General features: G+C 40.3%; 1 protein-coding gene across 8 annotated transcripts in view; it reads left to right on the top strand.

Annotated features, from left to right (window-relative positions):
- Positions 1 to 17,525, top strand: part of PKP4 (plakophilin 4) — a 643,120-nt gene that overhangs the window by 163,596 nt on the left and 461,999 nt on the right. For all 8 annotated transcript variants that reach the window (XM_069225136.1, XM_069225133.1, XM_069225134.1 and 5 more), the window contains exon 3: positions 13,339 to 13,481. In XM_069225136.1, coding sequence (XP_069081237.1) covers positions 13,344 to 13,481 — 138 coding nt within the window. In that variant the 5' untranslated portion in view covers positions 13,339 to 13,343. The remainder of the gene's footprint in view (positions 1 to 13,338; positions 13,482 to 17,525) is intronic.

Genomic DNA, 17,525 nt, shown 5'->3' with positions numbered 1-17,525 from the left:
CGCAATCTTTAACACAGTGTAATGGCAGTTCCCACTTAAAGCCTATTGGCATCACCATTTGCTATTCACAGTAAATGGCAGACCTGCTACCTTTGTCATAACTTTTCATATCATGCAGATCAGGCCTGTTTCCTTGATCAGTCGTTTGTCACCATGATGGGCTTAGTTTTGCTGTATTGAGAGTAAGTTTTCCTGCAAGCACCCTTTTTCTGCCAAAGCACTCCTCTGCCCAGTCAAAATCGGTTCTATTAACAGTTAGGAGGAACCAAAAGCCACTTTCTCATTAGTGCTTCTTAAAGACCTTTGTTGATAACATGGCCTAGTGACAGCTGCACTACCAAACCAGACCTAACAAATAACAGTAATCCCATTGCTAATTTCCCCAACCAAATATGATCACAAAATAAACTCATCTGTTGATCCCATATCTGCCAAGTAATTGAATGCCCTTCTTATGACTAGCAAGTGCTCAATTTAAATCTTTGCCGTTGCACAATGTTTCCAGTGGTTCCCTATCTGTAATCAGAATTTATGGATCTACTAAATCAATTTTTAAGTTCAGGAATTAATCACCTTCATTTGATCAGCTATGTCTCCTCTTCCCCTGCCACGGCTGCACCTGGTTACCTTATGTTTCCTTTCTTGTCATTCTCCCCATCAAATTCTCTTGAAAATGCTGTACTGATACAAATGTAAGATATAACTTCTAGAAAACGTATGATGTTTACCACTCAGCTTGGGTTTATCCAATACCTTTTTCCATATAAAATTTACTTAAATTTTGACCCATATTTTTCGAAAGTATAATATATGCTGACTAATATTGTAGATTCACAACTGTGAAGCTACCTTTTCCCTATACCCGTGCCTATTCTTTTTAAATGTCTGTGTACTTAGACAGCTGTTTTTGTACATTGCTAACATTGACTGATAGTCTGCTGCACCTCTATTTCACTTTTAGTATTTTGCGCATTGTCTTTAGTGATCGTGTATACTGTTTGGGCTCTCCAGATTAGGCGTGCAATTATCCGTATCAGAGTAAGACTGTGATCCCTGTAATAATTCAAGTAAAACTCCAATGTGTAGCCTTCTGTTTTGATACCTGAATATATTATAGCCTTAGAACCCGCCATAGCGGGCTCTACCGGCTATTAAAGGCCCGCGTTAAATGCCCGAGCCGAAGGCTCGGGCATTTAACAAGGGAAAGGGCCTTTAATAGCCGGTAGAGCCCGCTACGGCGGGTTCTAAGGCTATTAGAACATTCTGCCACTCAGGGCAGAATGTTCTATTAAAAAAAACAAATTGTTCACGGAGCCTGAGGGGATTAAAATCCCCTCGGGCTCCGTGAGGCTTTGTTCACAGCTGTTGCTGTGAACAAAGTGAACATTGGAATGTTGCCGCTGCGGGCTTTTACCGGCCAGTAAAAGCCCGCAGCACTCCATTGTTTTCAATGGAGCTGCCAACGTTCCAATGTTCTAATTAACCTTGTATTTTTGTTTTCCCAAATATATACAGTTAATATTTCATTTGTAACTCAAAATAGCTAACAAGCATCAATTTGCCAAGCCAGCGAGGGTGAAGGTAGGCAGGTTTCTAGCACTTGCACCTAATGTTTTGTCCTGTCATCTATCTGACAAAGCTTTCTGTACCTTCATGTAACTTTTACGTTTTGCTTCCCTTCGCATGAGTTGGTCATTCTTAGATCAGTGGTACGTGTCCAGTTCATCAAGCGTTTTATATCTTGGTGGGCTTCCTTTCTATTCATATTGTATTGTTACTACGCTTTTATAATCTTTACTACCACGGATATTAACTTGAAGTACTTTTTGGCAGGTAGTATATTATTCTGGAATCCAAGATTAGTAGTTAATCCAGTTTTCAATGGTTAGTAATGGTTCTTATTTGGTATTGGGCTTAATGTTATGTTATACAGGAAACCCATCTATGCAGTGTGTAAGAGGCCTATTACCAATACATGTCCACTCCTCCTCTGTGCACATCTTCTTTAGTAACTGACTTCCACTCAATCATTTTTACTCTTTGTCCCACCTTACCACTCGACATGTTTGTGCCTAAAGGATCTTTTTGTAAATTGGTCTATTTAGTTACAAAATCACACGTCTAGGCAAATATTTGGACAATGCAGAACCGTCCCCTTTTGTGGTAAAAGTGGCCATTGAGACCACTGCCTTAGCTCTCCAGTGTCATTTTTCCTTGGAGAGATAAGCGACCAGGTCCTAGAAATGATTGTTTTTTGTCTAAGCTGTTTTAACTTGATATTCCCTCATACGCCAAGCATTTAAAAGTTTGCTGCTGTAAGGCTGCAGCATTCAGAATAAAACTCAATTTACAACATATGAATTTAAATTGATGTTATGCTGCTGTTTTTAGGGTCGAGCGCTGCTGTAATGTCTGTGTGGGCCTTTAACCACACCCACTGCACATCCATCAGTTTCGTTGGTATTGTGGGCTTGCCTTTTAGAAATTGCTTGCTTTCATTTGTGAAAGGCATGTATACGTAATGCCTTTTCCGATGTTTAGCCCTCCTCAAGCGCACCGACCAACTACTGAAAACATACGAGGCTCCATGTTTTCCGTATGGCTTCTGGACTACTTTTTTATTTTTTTTATTTTATTTACTACGCAGCACGATCTCACTGGGCAGTACTTGAGCGCTTAGAATGACATCAACCCTGTTACATGGATAATTGCACATTTGCTGATACGTTTGACAGTGAGCACACTTCTGTTTCCTTTTGTGTATTCCTTCATGCTCATGGTGTGGCGCTTTAAATCGGCTCGCTTATGTAAAACTGTATTACTTTTCATTTTCAATTTATGTGGCAATAAAAGTTCGGTTAGGACTTTAAAGCGCCAATAGCGCTAAGTCGAGAATGCAAGACCCATTGCATTGCAAATGCTTGTTTTGTATTAGTGCCCTACAAATACCATTTTTGGTTTGTGTATTTGCAGTATATGGGTGCATTGCAAACTTGGCGAGCAGACATTTTTTGATTGGTACTTGAAACAGCCTTTTTTGATTATCGTGCTCTATGTTCTCTTTCAGGCGCATGCCTCTACTGTGCAGGTCTTGTCTTCTTTCCCATTTAAAGGAGTTACTGTGGTGTGTTTGGTGTGATTTATGACCAGTTTACACCGATGCATAAAACATCCAGTTCTATGTAGCACTGAGCTCAGGTTATGCAGCTGTTAAAACAGATGTTGGTTTGTGCTACCTATTTTTATGTAAGCGAAAAAGGAAATGCTGGTGTTTCTTCTGTGACACAGATGTGATTGTGAAACATTGTTTTAAAATACAATATTGCTTGGCATGTTTACTTTGGTTGGCCTAATTGCCGATATCCAGACTACCAAGCACTTTTAGTTCTCCTGTATGGCTAATTCGTTTTTAGTCATAGGTCTTTAACACAATGTAAATGCAGCTTCTGGAGGTGGTAAGAATTGTTGGTAGTGCATGGACATACCTGACTATAAAGTTGTGCGTGTGGGGTCAGTCATACACATTAAGGACCACCAATTAGTATTAAGATTAAAAGATTGCAGGGAATAGCTCCGCAATACTTTGACCATTGTACTATAGTTCAGATGTATGTGTTGTGTAGCCATTTTAGCTGTAGTTTTATACACGTTATTTTAGCAAACCTAGGCCTGCTGCTGTGTACTTTAACCTTGATATGTTTTATTCTAGCTTCGTTATATTATTTTAACATTAGCTACATTTGCAGTCTTGTTTTATTTGGTCTATCTAGCGGTTCTTAGCCTAGGTCAGCACTATGTTATTAAAGAAGACATTTCTTTCACTCTGTGCTTTCTCAAGGCTGCAGTAAAATATGTTGCCAGCAAAAGTGGTACGCTTTGTCTCCAATGTTCACTGAGACATACACACTCTTACGTGGGGATCCTTTCTTGGAACATCAGCTATTTTATTATAAAAAAACACTACTTTAGACCCATGTACGTTCGAAGGAGATTCCAGTCAGATGACCACGACTGTATGCGGATTGCTGAGTGCTTCGCTGCAGCTGCTTATGTAGACTACAGGCCTCTTGCTCACGTATGAAGGATGATGTCTTCTCAGGGGGAACCTGAAGGGCAGAATTAGAACTTAACATACTGTGCTTTAAGATAGCCCAGGTAGGAACTATTCTTAACAACCATAGTAACAACACAGTAGCGTTATTGTTGTGTTCTAGTCTGTCACAATTTTAATCCTGTTGTGCTTCACCATCCTATTTATTGCAATATATGCTTTATTATCTACAATGCAGTTACTTCAATAAAAACCTTATTGAACTATACTCTGCCTCTGATTGTCCTTGCATATGTGAGACTAATGTAACTGAGAGAAACGGATGAGATCGGAGGGACCACGATTCCCATGAGGAGTCATTTATGTAATGCGACCGGTTGCTTGATCATCCCTGCTCTTAGGTGTAGATGAGGCACTGCTAGTTAGCCACAATAAAACCCGGATTAGGCTGACAGGTGTCACTTGGAGAGGGTTTAGACTCAGTAACCCGCAGTCCAGGCGATTCTGCCGCCCAAATCCAGTTGTCTCATTAGGATAATGAAAACCTTTGCGACATGGCGCCACCAATGTTTGGTCTGGCACGAATTTTTGGGTCCTCCTTGGTATCTCTGTCTCACTATATGCAAAGAAACCTCAGTACTATATACGGAGATGTCTGTGGTATTGAGGATTTCCTCCTCTGCTAAGTAGGGAGTACCTATCTAACGCTGTAGGTTGTTCAAGCTCGAACTCTAAAAGGATAATCCCCATTTGGTGTGCTTATCTCTGAACAAAATATACCATTCATCATGGCAAACCCGCAACGGGTAGCAATTGCAGTCAAAATGCGTCCACCCCTTACTACACATTTATTGGCACATGGCCTAACGGCCCGGGGTGGGGGGGAGCGGGGGTCCTGTTACATTTGTTGTTGAGGCTCACCCAGCCTAAAGAACTGAGATTTTCTATTCTTGGGTAACATTTCCAGCATCTGATGGGAACACAAATACATTTCATCACTATAGTCTGCAAACATACCTGCACAATATAGAGCATATGCATATCTAGAAATACCTTTATCTTATCAAGAACATAATAATTGGCTTGATGTCACCCTACCACATACAATCCTACACATAAGGTTAGATCCTCCAAGTAATGATAGTCCTACCTGGCCTTTATTGGCCGCACATACACAGCATCCTGATGCAGCAACCTTGACAGTAGCTGGAGTCCGCCGCTTATATGCTGAGCTTATGGAAATATATAGACAATTAGTTCAGTTTGTAATGCAAACATTAAATACAAACCCAGCCCGTGCTGCCCCGGCGCAACCACATGCAGTAACGCCAGGTATTAATCCTGTGACTGTACATTCGATACGAGAAGAAATTCTGTTTTGGTTAGCTAAAAAAATAAATGCACTGGAAGCAGTATTTCCCCATACGGGACCTCGGGATAAGCATAGAATATTAACTATGTGCTTGCCATTTGGGATGGTTCCCACAGTAGATAACTGCACAACTTGGGGCACGGTATTTGCCACGCTCTTTACCACCTCACACGGTACACCGACACTTGCCAATCTCCCGGAAGTGTCTTAAAAGATTCAAGATGAATACAGGGCTGCCCTGACCCTGGACTTAGGGAAGCAACTCATGGGCAATTTTGCCACGGTATCCTCAATCATATTAAGTAACCTTAAAGGGGAAGCAGTTGCGGCTCCAGGACGTTCCTCCACAGGATCAAGAACATGAGCTGCCAAAGATTTTTGCTGAGACCTACTCGAGTATTGGTCGAGATAGTCTGGGGGCCAGACCCACAAAACCACAGTTTCAGGGTACATCTAATTAAGATACTTCCAAGCACGCACCAGAGGTTTCGAAAAAAATGCTGGGATAAAATAACAACAAACACCTAAAAAAGAAAGGGGAGAATCTCAGCATACGGATAACCCACAGAATAGATATAATCTCAGAAATAATATTAAAACGCCTGACAGATATCAATATACTGATGCATGCCATGCATTTCAGGACTCACTGGAAAAACGCAGTGGGAGAGGTGGGTGGTCAGAGCGAAGAACAGAGCTTGTGAAATAGAGACAGAAATCACAATGCTCTACAGTAGTTTCTGTAAAAAAAAAGTGAAACTTCCCCAACACAAGACTCAATTTAAAAAGAAAAAAGTGGCAGCAGTTGCGATTTGTCATGCCACTCAAGAAGAGGGCTCATTGAAGAACAAGAAGTGGGCACTAGCTCTGCTAGACAGCGCAGCACAGGTCACAATAGTTTGCATCTGGAGGTGAAAGCAACTGATGACTTCTTACAAGTTCAAACTGCGGACATGCGTGTCTCCACGTCTGACAGGGTGTACAAAGTAACAATACAGTTAGAAGGAGACATTGAACGAACAATCGACGCAATCTTTTGGGACCACGTCATAAACATTTATGATATTCTACTGGCCAGAAGGGATTGGCCACCAGAATTTGTCCGTACTTGCCGCTATGGGGAAGAGGTTATCAAACCTTTCTCGCTCCTTGTTCCCGATGAGCTTGCAGAATCCTACACCATTGATTGGGATTGGGGCAGGCACCTGCGTTATATCACAACCACTTAGGGTGGGATAAAGGTGCTCCCTATCATGTAATTCCAATTAAGAATCAACCCCAACCTCAACCACAGTATCCAATAAAACATGATGCTAAAGCACCCGTGAGGGAAATCCTCACACAACTAGAGTACCAGGGTGTAATTGAACCCTCTGTCTCACCAGTGAATAATCATTTATTCCCAGTAGCTAAACCAGACCATTCGTAGAGAATAGTCTTAGACTACAGACACTAAAACAGTCATACACGTACATATGCTATACAGAACTCTCAAAGCACAGCACTCATGAAAAACATAGTGCGCCAAAAATACAAAACACTGGATATTTCCAGCGGTTATTTCTGCCAAAATATAGCGCCTGAGAGGAGAGACCTAACAAGTTTCAACGTACTAGGCTCTTAGAAAAAATTCTGTTGTTTACCACAGGGGTATAAGAACAGTCCAGGACTGTTCTCGTCTCGTGTAACTTCACTATTGCACGACATTGACCCAGAGGCATTGTCTTATGTAGATGACATCTACCTTACAGATGATGAATTACTGCAACATCTAAGACGTGTATCCCGCGTTGTGGGATTTGCCAAATTTGGCTATAAATTCAACTTCAAAAAAACCTTCCATAGCATCATGTTTCTGGGACATGAATTATCAAGTGAAGGAAAGAGCATAGCACCACTATTCTTAGAAAAATGCACACAGTTACAACCTCCAAATACCATTAAAAAAATAACTCCAATCCTATTGGGTTTCCTAAATTTTGACAGAATTTACATTCCAGATTACGCATCACGCATAAAACTCTTACACCACTTAATACGTCCTGACTTTTCCAGTAAATTCTGGACAGTTGAACACACGCATCCTCAGAACTTTGCAAACAGACATGCTTGCAGCACAACACCTGCACACAAGGAACAATAAAAAAAAATCTGGTCTTCAGAGTAATTGCTGGTGCCATTGGGTTCACCGATGTAACATTCAATGAGGGTGTAAGACAGTCCCTATTGCATACAAATCTCATTTGTATTCAGCAGCAGAACAACTCTTTGCGCCCACCGAGAAAATTCTCACTGCTGTTCAGATGGCTGTCATTAAAGAGAGACCACAAGCCCAGGGGAAACTCATTATTGTCGTATCTCCAATCCCAGCCCTCTAGGCTGTTACCAAAGCCAACGTTCCAAATGCTAAAGCATAACATCCACTTTGGATCCAATGGGCAACGTCTCTGGCAGCCACTGATGTTGACTATATCTTCGACCCAAAGTTACAAACTAAAGAATTTTTGCAATATGAACTAGAATACCCAGTTCCGGCAAATACACTGCCTATTGATCAATATCAAAGAGTCATGTACACTGATGGCTCAGCACAACCCGCAATAGGCACAAACCATCAATAATCCGCTACTTGTGCAGTCGTAAGTTGCTATATGGAGGGTAGTAAATTCTATCCACAACATACTTTCACGCAAACCCTAGGGGATTGCACTGCACAATTGGCAGAGCTAAAGGCTCTGGTGATGGGCACTAGAACATACAGATCCTGACCAGCTAATGCTGATTGTGACTCTTACTATTGTGTCCAGTCCTTCAATGAATATCTGCATTACTGGCACCAGAATGGGTTCAGAGATTCCAAAGGTAACACCATCAAACACAGGCTTCTGTGGGGGAAAGCAACAGGTCTGAAGGAAACGCTACCGAATGTCCATGTTGTACATACACTTGGACACCAGCGCGCTTGAATACACGTTCCTGGGAATACGCTGGCTGATGAAGCAGCCAAATCAGCAGTAGCTATGGCTTCTGTTGCTGCCGAAACCCGTTCTAGAACGAAACCGGACGATGACATATGGGCTGCCGTAAAAGCCACGGCTGAAGGCATGCCCTTACCAAAAGCATTTCCTGCTAAATATTCCTACCGGATGGGAGGCTTCCTTGATGCAGAAGTAAAAATACCAGGCGTGGGAGTTCGAGTAATTCAAGCAGCGCAATAGGGGGTTGACTCTGCCCGCGCTGCTGTGACCGCTACAATATCATTGTTGCAAGACGTTATATGTGGCCAGGTCTGTACAAACAGACCAAGCAGTATGCCCTTTGTTGTGACATCTGCCAAGAAATTAAGGGGTCCACCGTCAAACGCCCACCGCAGACACCCCTCCTAATTTCGAACAAATCATTACCATGTGTCTACTCGGACCATTGCGGTTCCCTAACACCAGACAGTGCATACAAATACATCTTAGTCGCTGTCGACTCTTGCTCCAGATTTCTATGGGGGTGGCCACAACGCTTGGCTGCCCCTCGGACTGTTACTAAAGATTAGCAAGTCTTTATCGGCACATATACAGTTGCAGCTTTTCAATCGGACTAAGGGCCTGCTTTTGCCTCAGGGACATTCAGGGATGGCATGGCTTTATTAGGGGTCCAACTCCATTACTCGTCACAATTTCAGCCAGAGTATTAGCTATGGGTCTCTTAGTTGGCTTAATCACTTGTATGAATTCCAGCGAGCACTTAATCTGCCTAGAAGGTCCCTGGAGGGTCGTATTTCATATGAGTGCCTGTTTGGAACTCAAATGTATGTTTCAGATTCTGATGGTCCTGGCGTTGAGGTGGCTGAAACACCCTTTGACATAAATCAACGTGTCACTGTCTTGCAGGAATTAAAACAGTTCCGTGGTGACAACACTTTTGCTAGTGCTGCCTCCGTAGGAATTAAGGATGTACCAATAACATCTACCGGCTGGATTCCAAAGGTTGGAGATCTAGTACGTGAAAAATGAGTTTGGTCCTTCCTATCGTGCACCGGTCCCAGTCCTGGGAATACACGGTACCAGAACTGTTATTCTACCCCGCTGCCTGGTTCTAAAGAAAACCGCTTTGTCTCCATCGACAATGTCAATAACAAGAAGGAGGTGGCACCACAAGAGCCAAGTTACTGATTTCTAGCCATCTAGGTTCCACACTAGACCAGAATTGTATGGTATTGGGTACTTTTTTTGCTTTAACTCAGTTCTCCCAAATTTAGGAGAGCAAGCAAATAAACTGGACACCCATGTTGAACTCTTTGCCCGAGAAGAAACGAGAACTCCTGCCAAAGTTCATAATTCTACAGTACATTTTGAACACCTAACCATCGGTTCTCTCGTATATTATAGATGAACCACTTTCCATTCACATTTGCTGTAAGTTCTACTGCTGTGTTTCTGCAAAATACAACCTGTCTATAACACTTAGATATTTACTGTTACCCCATTACTCACAAGTATGCCCTTGTGCACTTTAATAATCTATGTCATAGGTATTCTATGAGTCCAGCAAATTAATAATGTATGCCAATAGGAGTCTAGAAGGTGAAGCAGAGCTACAATTTTGCAGTTGCTGAATCTTCTTCAGTTGTGAATAAAGCTACTTCATGAATATAGTTCGCTTGGCAAATGACATGGAGCATTGAATGAAACGTTCTGGTGCATCTGTCGCCCTGTTTGAAGTCAGAAGAAGCATCAGAGCAGCACCGTAGTAGGCAAGAAACAAGAAAAGCTTCTGCACTTTGAAGAGCTTTATAGCAAGTGAAACTGATTTTGTGGGGACAAGTTAGAAGAAAATTCCCATTGTTTAGAGCAGTGTAATGTCTGTACCTCCCTGTCGATGTGACAAACGAGGTGCCATTTTGTCTTTTTTTTGTTTTGTTTTTATGTTTTATACAGCATGGACTAGGTCCAAAGGAACATCTGAGCACACAGGGTAAATAGTGTGCAAACCCCTATGAACATCCTGTAAATAATACCTAGTTCGTCTTAAAGCTCCCACAAAAAAGCTGGTGGCTTAGAGGTTATCTCATCAGACATCCTTGCATGATGATTTTACAAGTATTTGTCCCTTAGCCTGCAGTCATTAAGAAAATGCCACTCCATTGAGTTTCTATATGCCTGCATAGTGCAGAAATTACGACTCTGCTGTACATTGTCCTAAAGAAGTACCTGCATCTTATCTATATATATATAGAAGTGGTTTCAACCAATACACTTAAGCGTGAGATACAACCATCATTGAAAATGCTTTGTTTGTTACTGATTTTGGAATGATAATTTATTGGAGGAACCATTTTGGGTGCTACAGTGTTATAAGCCAGTGATTTAACCATACAAAGAGTTAGTCCCGTACTAAAAAAAAAAAAAAAAAAAAAAAAAGATAAAAATAGAAAAATTATCATAAAAAGGGCAAATGATGTATCCCGAAAATGAGTCTCTCTTCGCAAGCAGCATTTTACATCAATACAAGTATCAGACATCTTTGTATCTAGGCTTCTAACCAGCCATCACGTTTCTACGCTCTCCAGTAATCATGCTCAGTGATGTTCTGGTCTGTCTTATAAATCAAATCCAGATTTAGTCAGTAATACCAAAAATTCAGGTTTCGTAAAGTGTGTTTTATGCATGCAAGCAAAAGTAGAGAAGGCAAACCAAGAAGGCTCCTAACATTCTTAAGTCCATCTCTAGAGAGACATGACTTAAGACCTCGCCAGAACTGACGGCAGAAAAATTCAGGTTTTAAAGTGGCCTTACACTTAATTTCCTTCTGCAAGTGACTTGCTCTGTATAGCACAGGTAGGGCAGAGTGTGCCTATAACACTTGATAAGGCTAACTGGTCTTTGTTTTATGCTACTAACAAATTTAAAAAAAAAAAAAAAAACACCTGTTCTGTGGCTTATTTTTACTTCCTATTTTGTTAACTAGTCCTTCCTCCCACCTTCAGTTTTTTTAAACAAATACTCCACTAATCGTAAGCAGTAGCAGTTTAGAGTGCAATTAAATTACAAATGGCCAGTCACCATTTTCCTTGCATTGATTAGCATAATATTTTTAAGAATCGTAACCAAGGGGTTATGCTGACTGGTGCAGTGAAATGGACTCCTAATTTGTCATCAGTTTCGACAACAAAACTAGCAAATGATAATCTTGGAAATCTTTGTTTCTAACATATACTGCAATTACAGTGCTTTAATATATTCTGTTAGTATATTGCTGGTATATTTCTAAGTAGAAAGAAAAATCTAGAGCTGTCCATTGCCGCACTGGCATATTCAACTGTCTGGGAACCTGTGGTGTTGTCTACCATCTAGCAATGTTTTTTGGTCCAGTTGTTTCTGTGAGTCATTTGTGGGTGAGCTGATTATCCTGTAGCGTTTTACATGGAGAGGATTCTTGAATGAGTGTTATCATGAACAAGTTGATTAATTTCCAAACTGAAAATATGCTTCCGATGTACCTACTTTTCTGAGATTGGCATGTTGTGCATGATGTTATATTATGTATCCATATCCAGTAAGCTCTAGGAATTTCCTGACTTAGAAATGGATTTTTACAGAAAACTCTATTTTGTGGAAGAAGGGTTGATTCCTGATCAGAGTTCAGTAAAAGATATAGGGCTACTTAATATGATGAAAACCCTTCTGCTATACGATGCCAATTGACTGTGTGTATTTTCATTGTTATTTCCAAGTTTCCACAAGTGATGCATGGTGATAAGACACCATAAGCTCTACTCCTGTGCATGATCTCTCTGGAAGGTGATCATCTTCTAAATGACATTCCTCATCTCTCTGTTGTGCTTTAGTTGCAGCGAGACATGGTTAAAGTGGCTCTTAAGACAAGATCCTCTTTTTTCCTTTTCCCACAGTTTTGTTTTGGCAGATTTGTACCAACATCTTGTGGGAACATGTCTTCTGAGACCAAAGGATTCAGTTGGAATCCAGACCAGAATTATGCATAGGCCTCTTGAAGGCATTGCCTGTTTAGATAGACACAGGAAAATTGACTGCTCACAACGTTGAGGGCATGGTCTCTTCCATGTGTAAATGCTTGTAGGGACCTATATTGATTTCTCTTTAAAGATGAGTGTCACGACAGTCATGAATGATGCGTAACAGGTAAAATGAGCACCACTGCATATTACCAGTAAAGACATTAACCTCTCTTTTAGCAGTGATGATGTCTCCAGACTGCAACTGACTGCAGTGCTTGATCTGGATACCTCAATGAGACAAAGTGAAGTATTCATATGTTACCAGTAAGCACTACATTGCTGTAACCTAACAATAATAATCCTGTGAAAATCTTAAAATTATTCAATTAGCCAATTTAGATGCCGCTTATATCCAAGATCAAGAAAGCATTGTTGACACAAGACCTTTGTCTGATAGAATAACAAAATGGCACAAGACGAAGTACGCGAGTTCGAATTAGTGGTTATACTCTTTTTGTTCCTGACAGTTGCCAGTTTGTCCTTTAATGGATGGAAGAAGATACATTTGCAAACTTATTGGTCATTGAAGAAAAAAGCACCTGCTGCTTGTGTATTTTTCTTAATAGGAGCTGTAACATTCCAAGCTTATTTTGTAAGGACAGTGCTGCACAATATTGAGCCGGACATAAAACCTTAACTCAATCAAAAGTAATTCATGTCATTTATCTTTGTTTGGAGTAATTACTAGTTAGATCCCTTACAGTAATTAAATGATAGAATGTATAGTTTAATAAGTCAAGTTGGAGGCAAAGATTTGACAACAGGGGTTCTGGAGCTTCTAACAGTAGTTGTGATGTTTTCATAATCCTTGTTTTCTTCAGAGTGGGGCTAATAAAAAATAATGTTTTGAGTTTCACCTCATTAACTTTACATTTTTCCTTCTAGAAGGGATGCCTGCACCTGAGGTGAACCCATCAGAGGAGAAAGAGGAAGAAAGGCTTCCGCACAGCACCCAATGCCCCCCAAAAAGCCCCACCATGGAGACCAAGACAACCGCTACAACCATTCTGGCTTCTGTGAAAGAGCAGGTAAGACTGTTTTATACACAATCTGTTATATATTTACCTTATCAATAACCAAAGAAAAATACTTTCTCATTTTTTTTATTTTATTGCACATTGCTGTTCTTTAGTTGAAACAAAAGTGATAGTTTGATGTGTAACCGTTTTAAATGACTGCTTGGAAAAATTATTGGGCATCTTTGTTAGTTTGTTGTCCCTGAGCCACTCAAGTGGCATATGCGCACCCCTTTGCTGATTTCGTAACGATTACACAAAACATTTTGTATTATTTTTATTATGTAAGCATTGGCGTCTTAATGCAGCCAACAGGAGTTCAATAAGGATATATTTGAATATTGCATCAAACGAATATCAGAACGAGTGACAGTTCACAGTCTAAAAGCAGAATTGCTACTACATTCAATCATTAACCAAGTGTCAAATGAAGGTGTAGCATGAACAGCACAAAAGAGGAATCATTTTGTTTGGGAAGTATTCACCACTCTTCTGCAGTATGAAGATTATTTGTGGCGCAGAATCAATTTAAGCAGTGGCATATATCGCCTAGAGTAGTGTGGCTAAAACACTGATAGCCCCGCCTTGCTTTCTTCTTTCCCGTATTGATCCTCTCCCATGAAACAAGCAGGTTTCTTCTGTCTAAGCTGCATTATTTAAATCTGCTGCCTTGAATTGTGCTGATTGGTTGTGCCACCTTTGCACCCCAGCCAAATACTGCGCTGAATCAAGTTTCGCCATCCTCTGAACTTACTTTCCCTAATTTCTCATGGTGCATTATTCTCCTGAAATGCCTAGATCGGGTACCGAGGAGTTGTTCAGATTTCAAGAAAGATTTAATTTGAAGATGAAGATCTGAACCGTAGATTTTTGGGAGACGGGCATTATTGGAAAAAAAAAGATCTATATGGTTTTTTTATTCATTCATTTTTTGGATGTCTGTTACAGTTGTAGTCTGTAGATTTCGGATGACAGAAGTGTGAAAGAGAAAGGAGATAAAGATCTTCCTATCATAGTGGTGCTGTGAACTAATATTTGGAGGTATTGGGCTTCCTCAAGGGAGCTTTCTAGAGACTGTACATTGAACGAATCATGTTTATTTTTTGCCCACTGTTATAATCCATGTGGAAATCCTGCCTATCTGGGATATTCTGTCAATAGTTAATATTGCTGTACAGAAGCCGATAAATGTATAGACTTGGATTAAATTATTTAACTGTTAGGTTGTTGCATGGAGGCAATATATGTTCAACTTGTTATAGTTATAAGGGACCTTTGTGTCCCTGTGAAGGACCAGTGGTCATCCCCTTGGACTGAAAGCTGTAATTGCTCCGCAAAGTGCCATGACTACAAACGTTTTTCTCACTGGAATTATTACCAACGCTAGCAAATCTACAGGTGGAGGCTTGATATTGATCACCAAAATAAATAATTGAAAGGTGAGGTTGAGCATATAAGAAGATTTAACAATCACTTTTTTGTTTCCTCTGCCAAGAAAAAGGGGTACATGAGCATACCAACGAGTTCAGTTGCAGGGTAGCAGATGGTTGCGAATTGAAGAAGTCCAGAATTAGGGTCATGGATGCATTTTGCCCACTTTTGTGTGTGTACATTGGAATCGGGCTTGCCTAGCACTGGTTGCTGAACTATAGATCCAGATAGGAATAACTGTAGCTTCTATGAAAGGTTCTACTTATCCTGCAAAACCACTCAGTGAGTGGAATAGTTCATATCCTTAATGAAGACTAGAATTTTATAGTGGCTGCCCATTAGCTGACTACCATGTTGTAACCTGTGCAAAGTCAGGCAGCTTGACTCTTATCTTCAGTTTGAAACCATGTGGCAATGCTAAACGTACAGTTAAATTACTCCTTTGACTCCTGCTTGCATATAAGATTAGGCTCAAGCTCTTATGAGCCATGCAGCTGTCATTCAGAAAAATGAACATGGGCTATCTGGTGAAGACCCTCTCATGCCCCACCCTGGACCCTCTGATCACTCTAGGTTCAGATCATCCTTTAATAAAAGCAAACATATTCTGCACTTTATAATCTTTCTGCAGTAAGGATGGATCCTGTCCTAATATGAGACCTGCTAAATCGAATAACAAATGCTGTTGTGCTCCACCTTTCAGGAAACAGACTACAAAAGTGACCACAGCCCCAAATTTCTAATGTTCTTGGATCCAGGTAAATGGAGAAAGTTAGTTTGCTGAGTCACTTGGATTTTTCAGCGGAAACCTGTGTATTTCTGAAATAAGCATGTACTAGTGTGTTAAATATTTTGACATTTCTTTATGAACAGCATCTATTGTACTTTAGCTCTCTCTTTATTTCCAATTAAATTCAACATGATTTATTACGATTCGGGCCTGGGAGTAATTTTTGATCTCAGCAGTTGCCTATTTCGGAGCACAGCAAGCCTTCACAGAACAAAGCTACGGAGGGAATATGATATGTATGCTCTGCATAAGCGTGCAGTTGTTTTGTAGTTTGAAGGAACACCAGCCGCCCAAGGGGTTTTCAGTTTAATCTCACAATTTTTCAACATTCTGTGTCAATAATAGTACTTTACTGTCTGTGTTACCTTGTAACACAAATTGCATAGACAACGACGTTTGTATTGCCCAAGAGCTCAGTTTGTTTAGGTGGTGATGTTGAAAACGTTCTTCGGTTTTAGTATTTGGATTTAAGACTATTGCAGTATTCTGAGCAGTCCCTTTGGCCATTACTACCCTGAATGAGTTGGGCTGGAAAAATAAAAACTGTTAATCTTCAGTAGCCATTTCCAAATATTGCCATTATTTAACATTTAAAAAATGCATTTGATAAATTGCAAATTTAAGTCCCAGCATTTCCATTTCCACTAAATACCTTCAAAACCTCCGCCAGAAATAAGATTTGTTGTTGTACTCTGCTCACAGAATTCATGAAATTCTGTTTTTCCATCTTCGAGGGTAGGGATTAGGTAGCAGTCAAGGATCGGGAGATGCAGTTTACCTTTGGGGTTCAGTCCTCACTGAGACCTACTCACCCCTAAAGAAAAGTTGGCAAAGGGCGTTCAATGGAGGAATGATGCAGCAAACAAAAAAGTGTGATTGAACGAAAGTAACTGCCTGGGACCACACGTTTTTCTAGTTTGGCAGTGAGGACGTTTAATTAGTAATTTCCGTTTTGTCTTTGAGATTTTCAGCACCAAATAGTGCATTTGATTTTACATTGCTCTTTTGGAGGTAGAGCAACATTGTTTTTGACTACTTCTTTGTGTGAAAGTTGATGTTGTAATACTTAGGGTTTCTATAATACTTAGGTTAGTGGTATCACTCATCTTTGGTTTTCCTTCACAGGGAACTCGTAAGTAAATTATAGTAGCCAGGAGTCAGTGCTGTGATAACAGTTGAATTAGCTATGACACAATATCATCTACGCTTGCATAGTTTGGCAATTGAAAAGAATTGATAAGAATAAATATCCTTTTAATGTAGGTGTAATTAATTTTGAAAGTGTAAAGAGGTATTCTGGGTCTGGTTGCTTAGTGGATTACTCCATTTACTGCTAGTATCTGTGGTTTACTTCATGATCACAGGTTTGAATACCAGCAGGTTCACCCAACCTTTAATCCTTTCAAACTTGATAAAATTAGTACATTTGAGTTAGACATACATACGCTGCTATCTCATAATGGTGCCAAAAGACTCCATGGGGGCAGGCTTTGCATTCTCAGATGCGTTTTATGCGGGGTGTAAATTGATTACATTTTCTTACAGGGATCAGTTACACTTATAATACCTATTGCTCATTAATTTGGTGGTCAGACCAGGAATATCTCACATCTATTTGATGACTGTTTCTTTTGAAAGGCTAATGAAATCCTGGAATTTTGTTGAATGTGGTGATAGACGTCACTGTTGTAGTTGTAAGATTGTGGAGACTATTTCAGTGACATTTGTGTTTGCCTATCTATCCTGCATAAGAACCTTTTCCACTAATTCATGTATTTAATTTGCAGTGTGAATTATATGAGCCAGGTGGTCTCCCTGAATATTGGAGTCCTTGA

This window comes from Pleurodeles waltl, chromosome 3_1, assembly GCF_031143425.1.
Source record: "Pleurodeles waltl isolate 20211129_DDA chromosome 3_1, aPleWal1.hap1.20221129, whole genome shotgun sequence".
NCBI classification, from domain to species: domain Eukaryota; kingdom Metazoa; phylum Chordata; class Amphibia; order Caudata; family Salamandridae; genus Pleurodeles; species Pleurodeles waltl.
The sequence above is the reverse complement of the archived record's forward strand: the minus strand, read 5'-3'. Positions and strand labels throughout refer to the sequence as shown.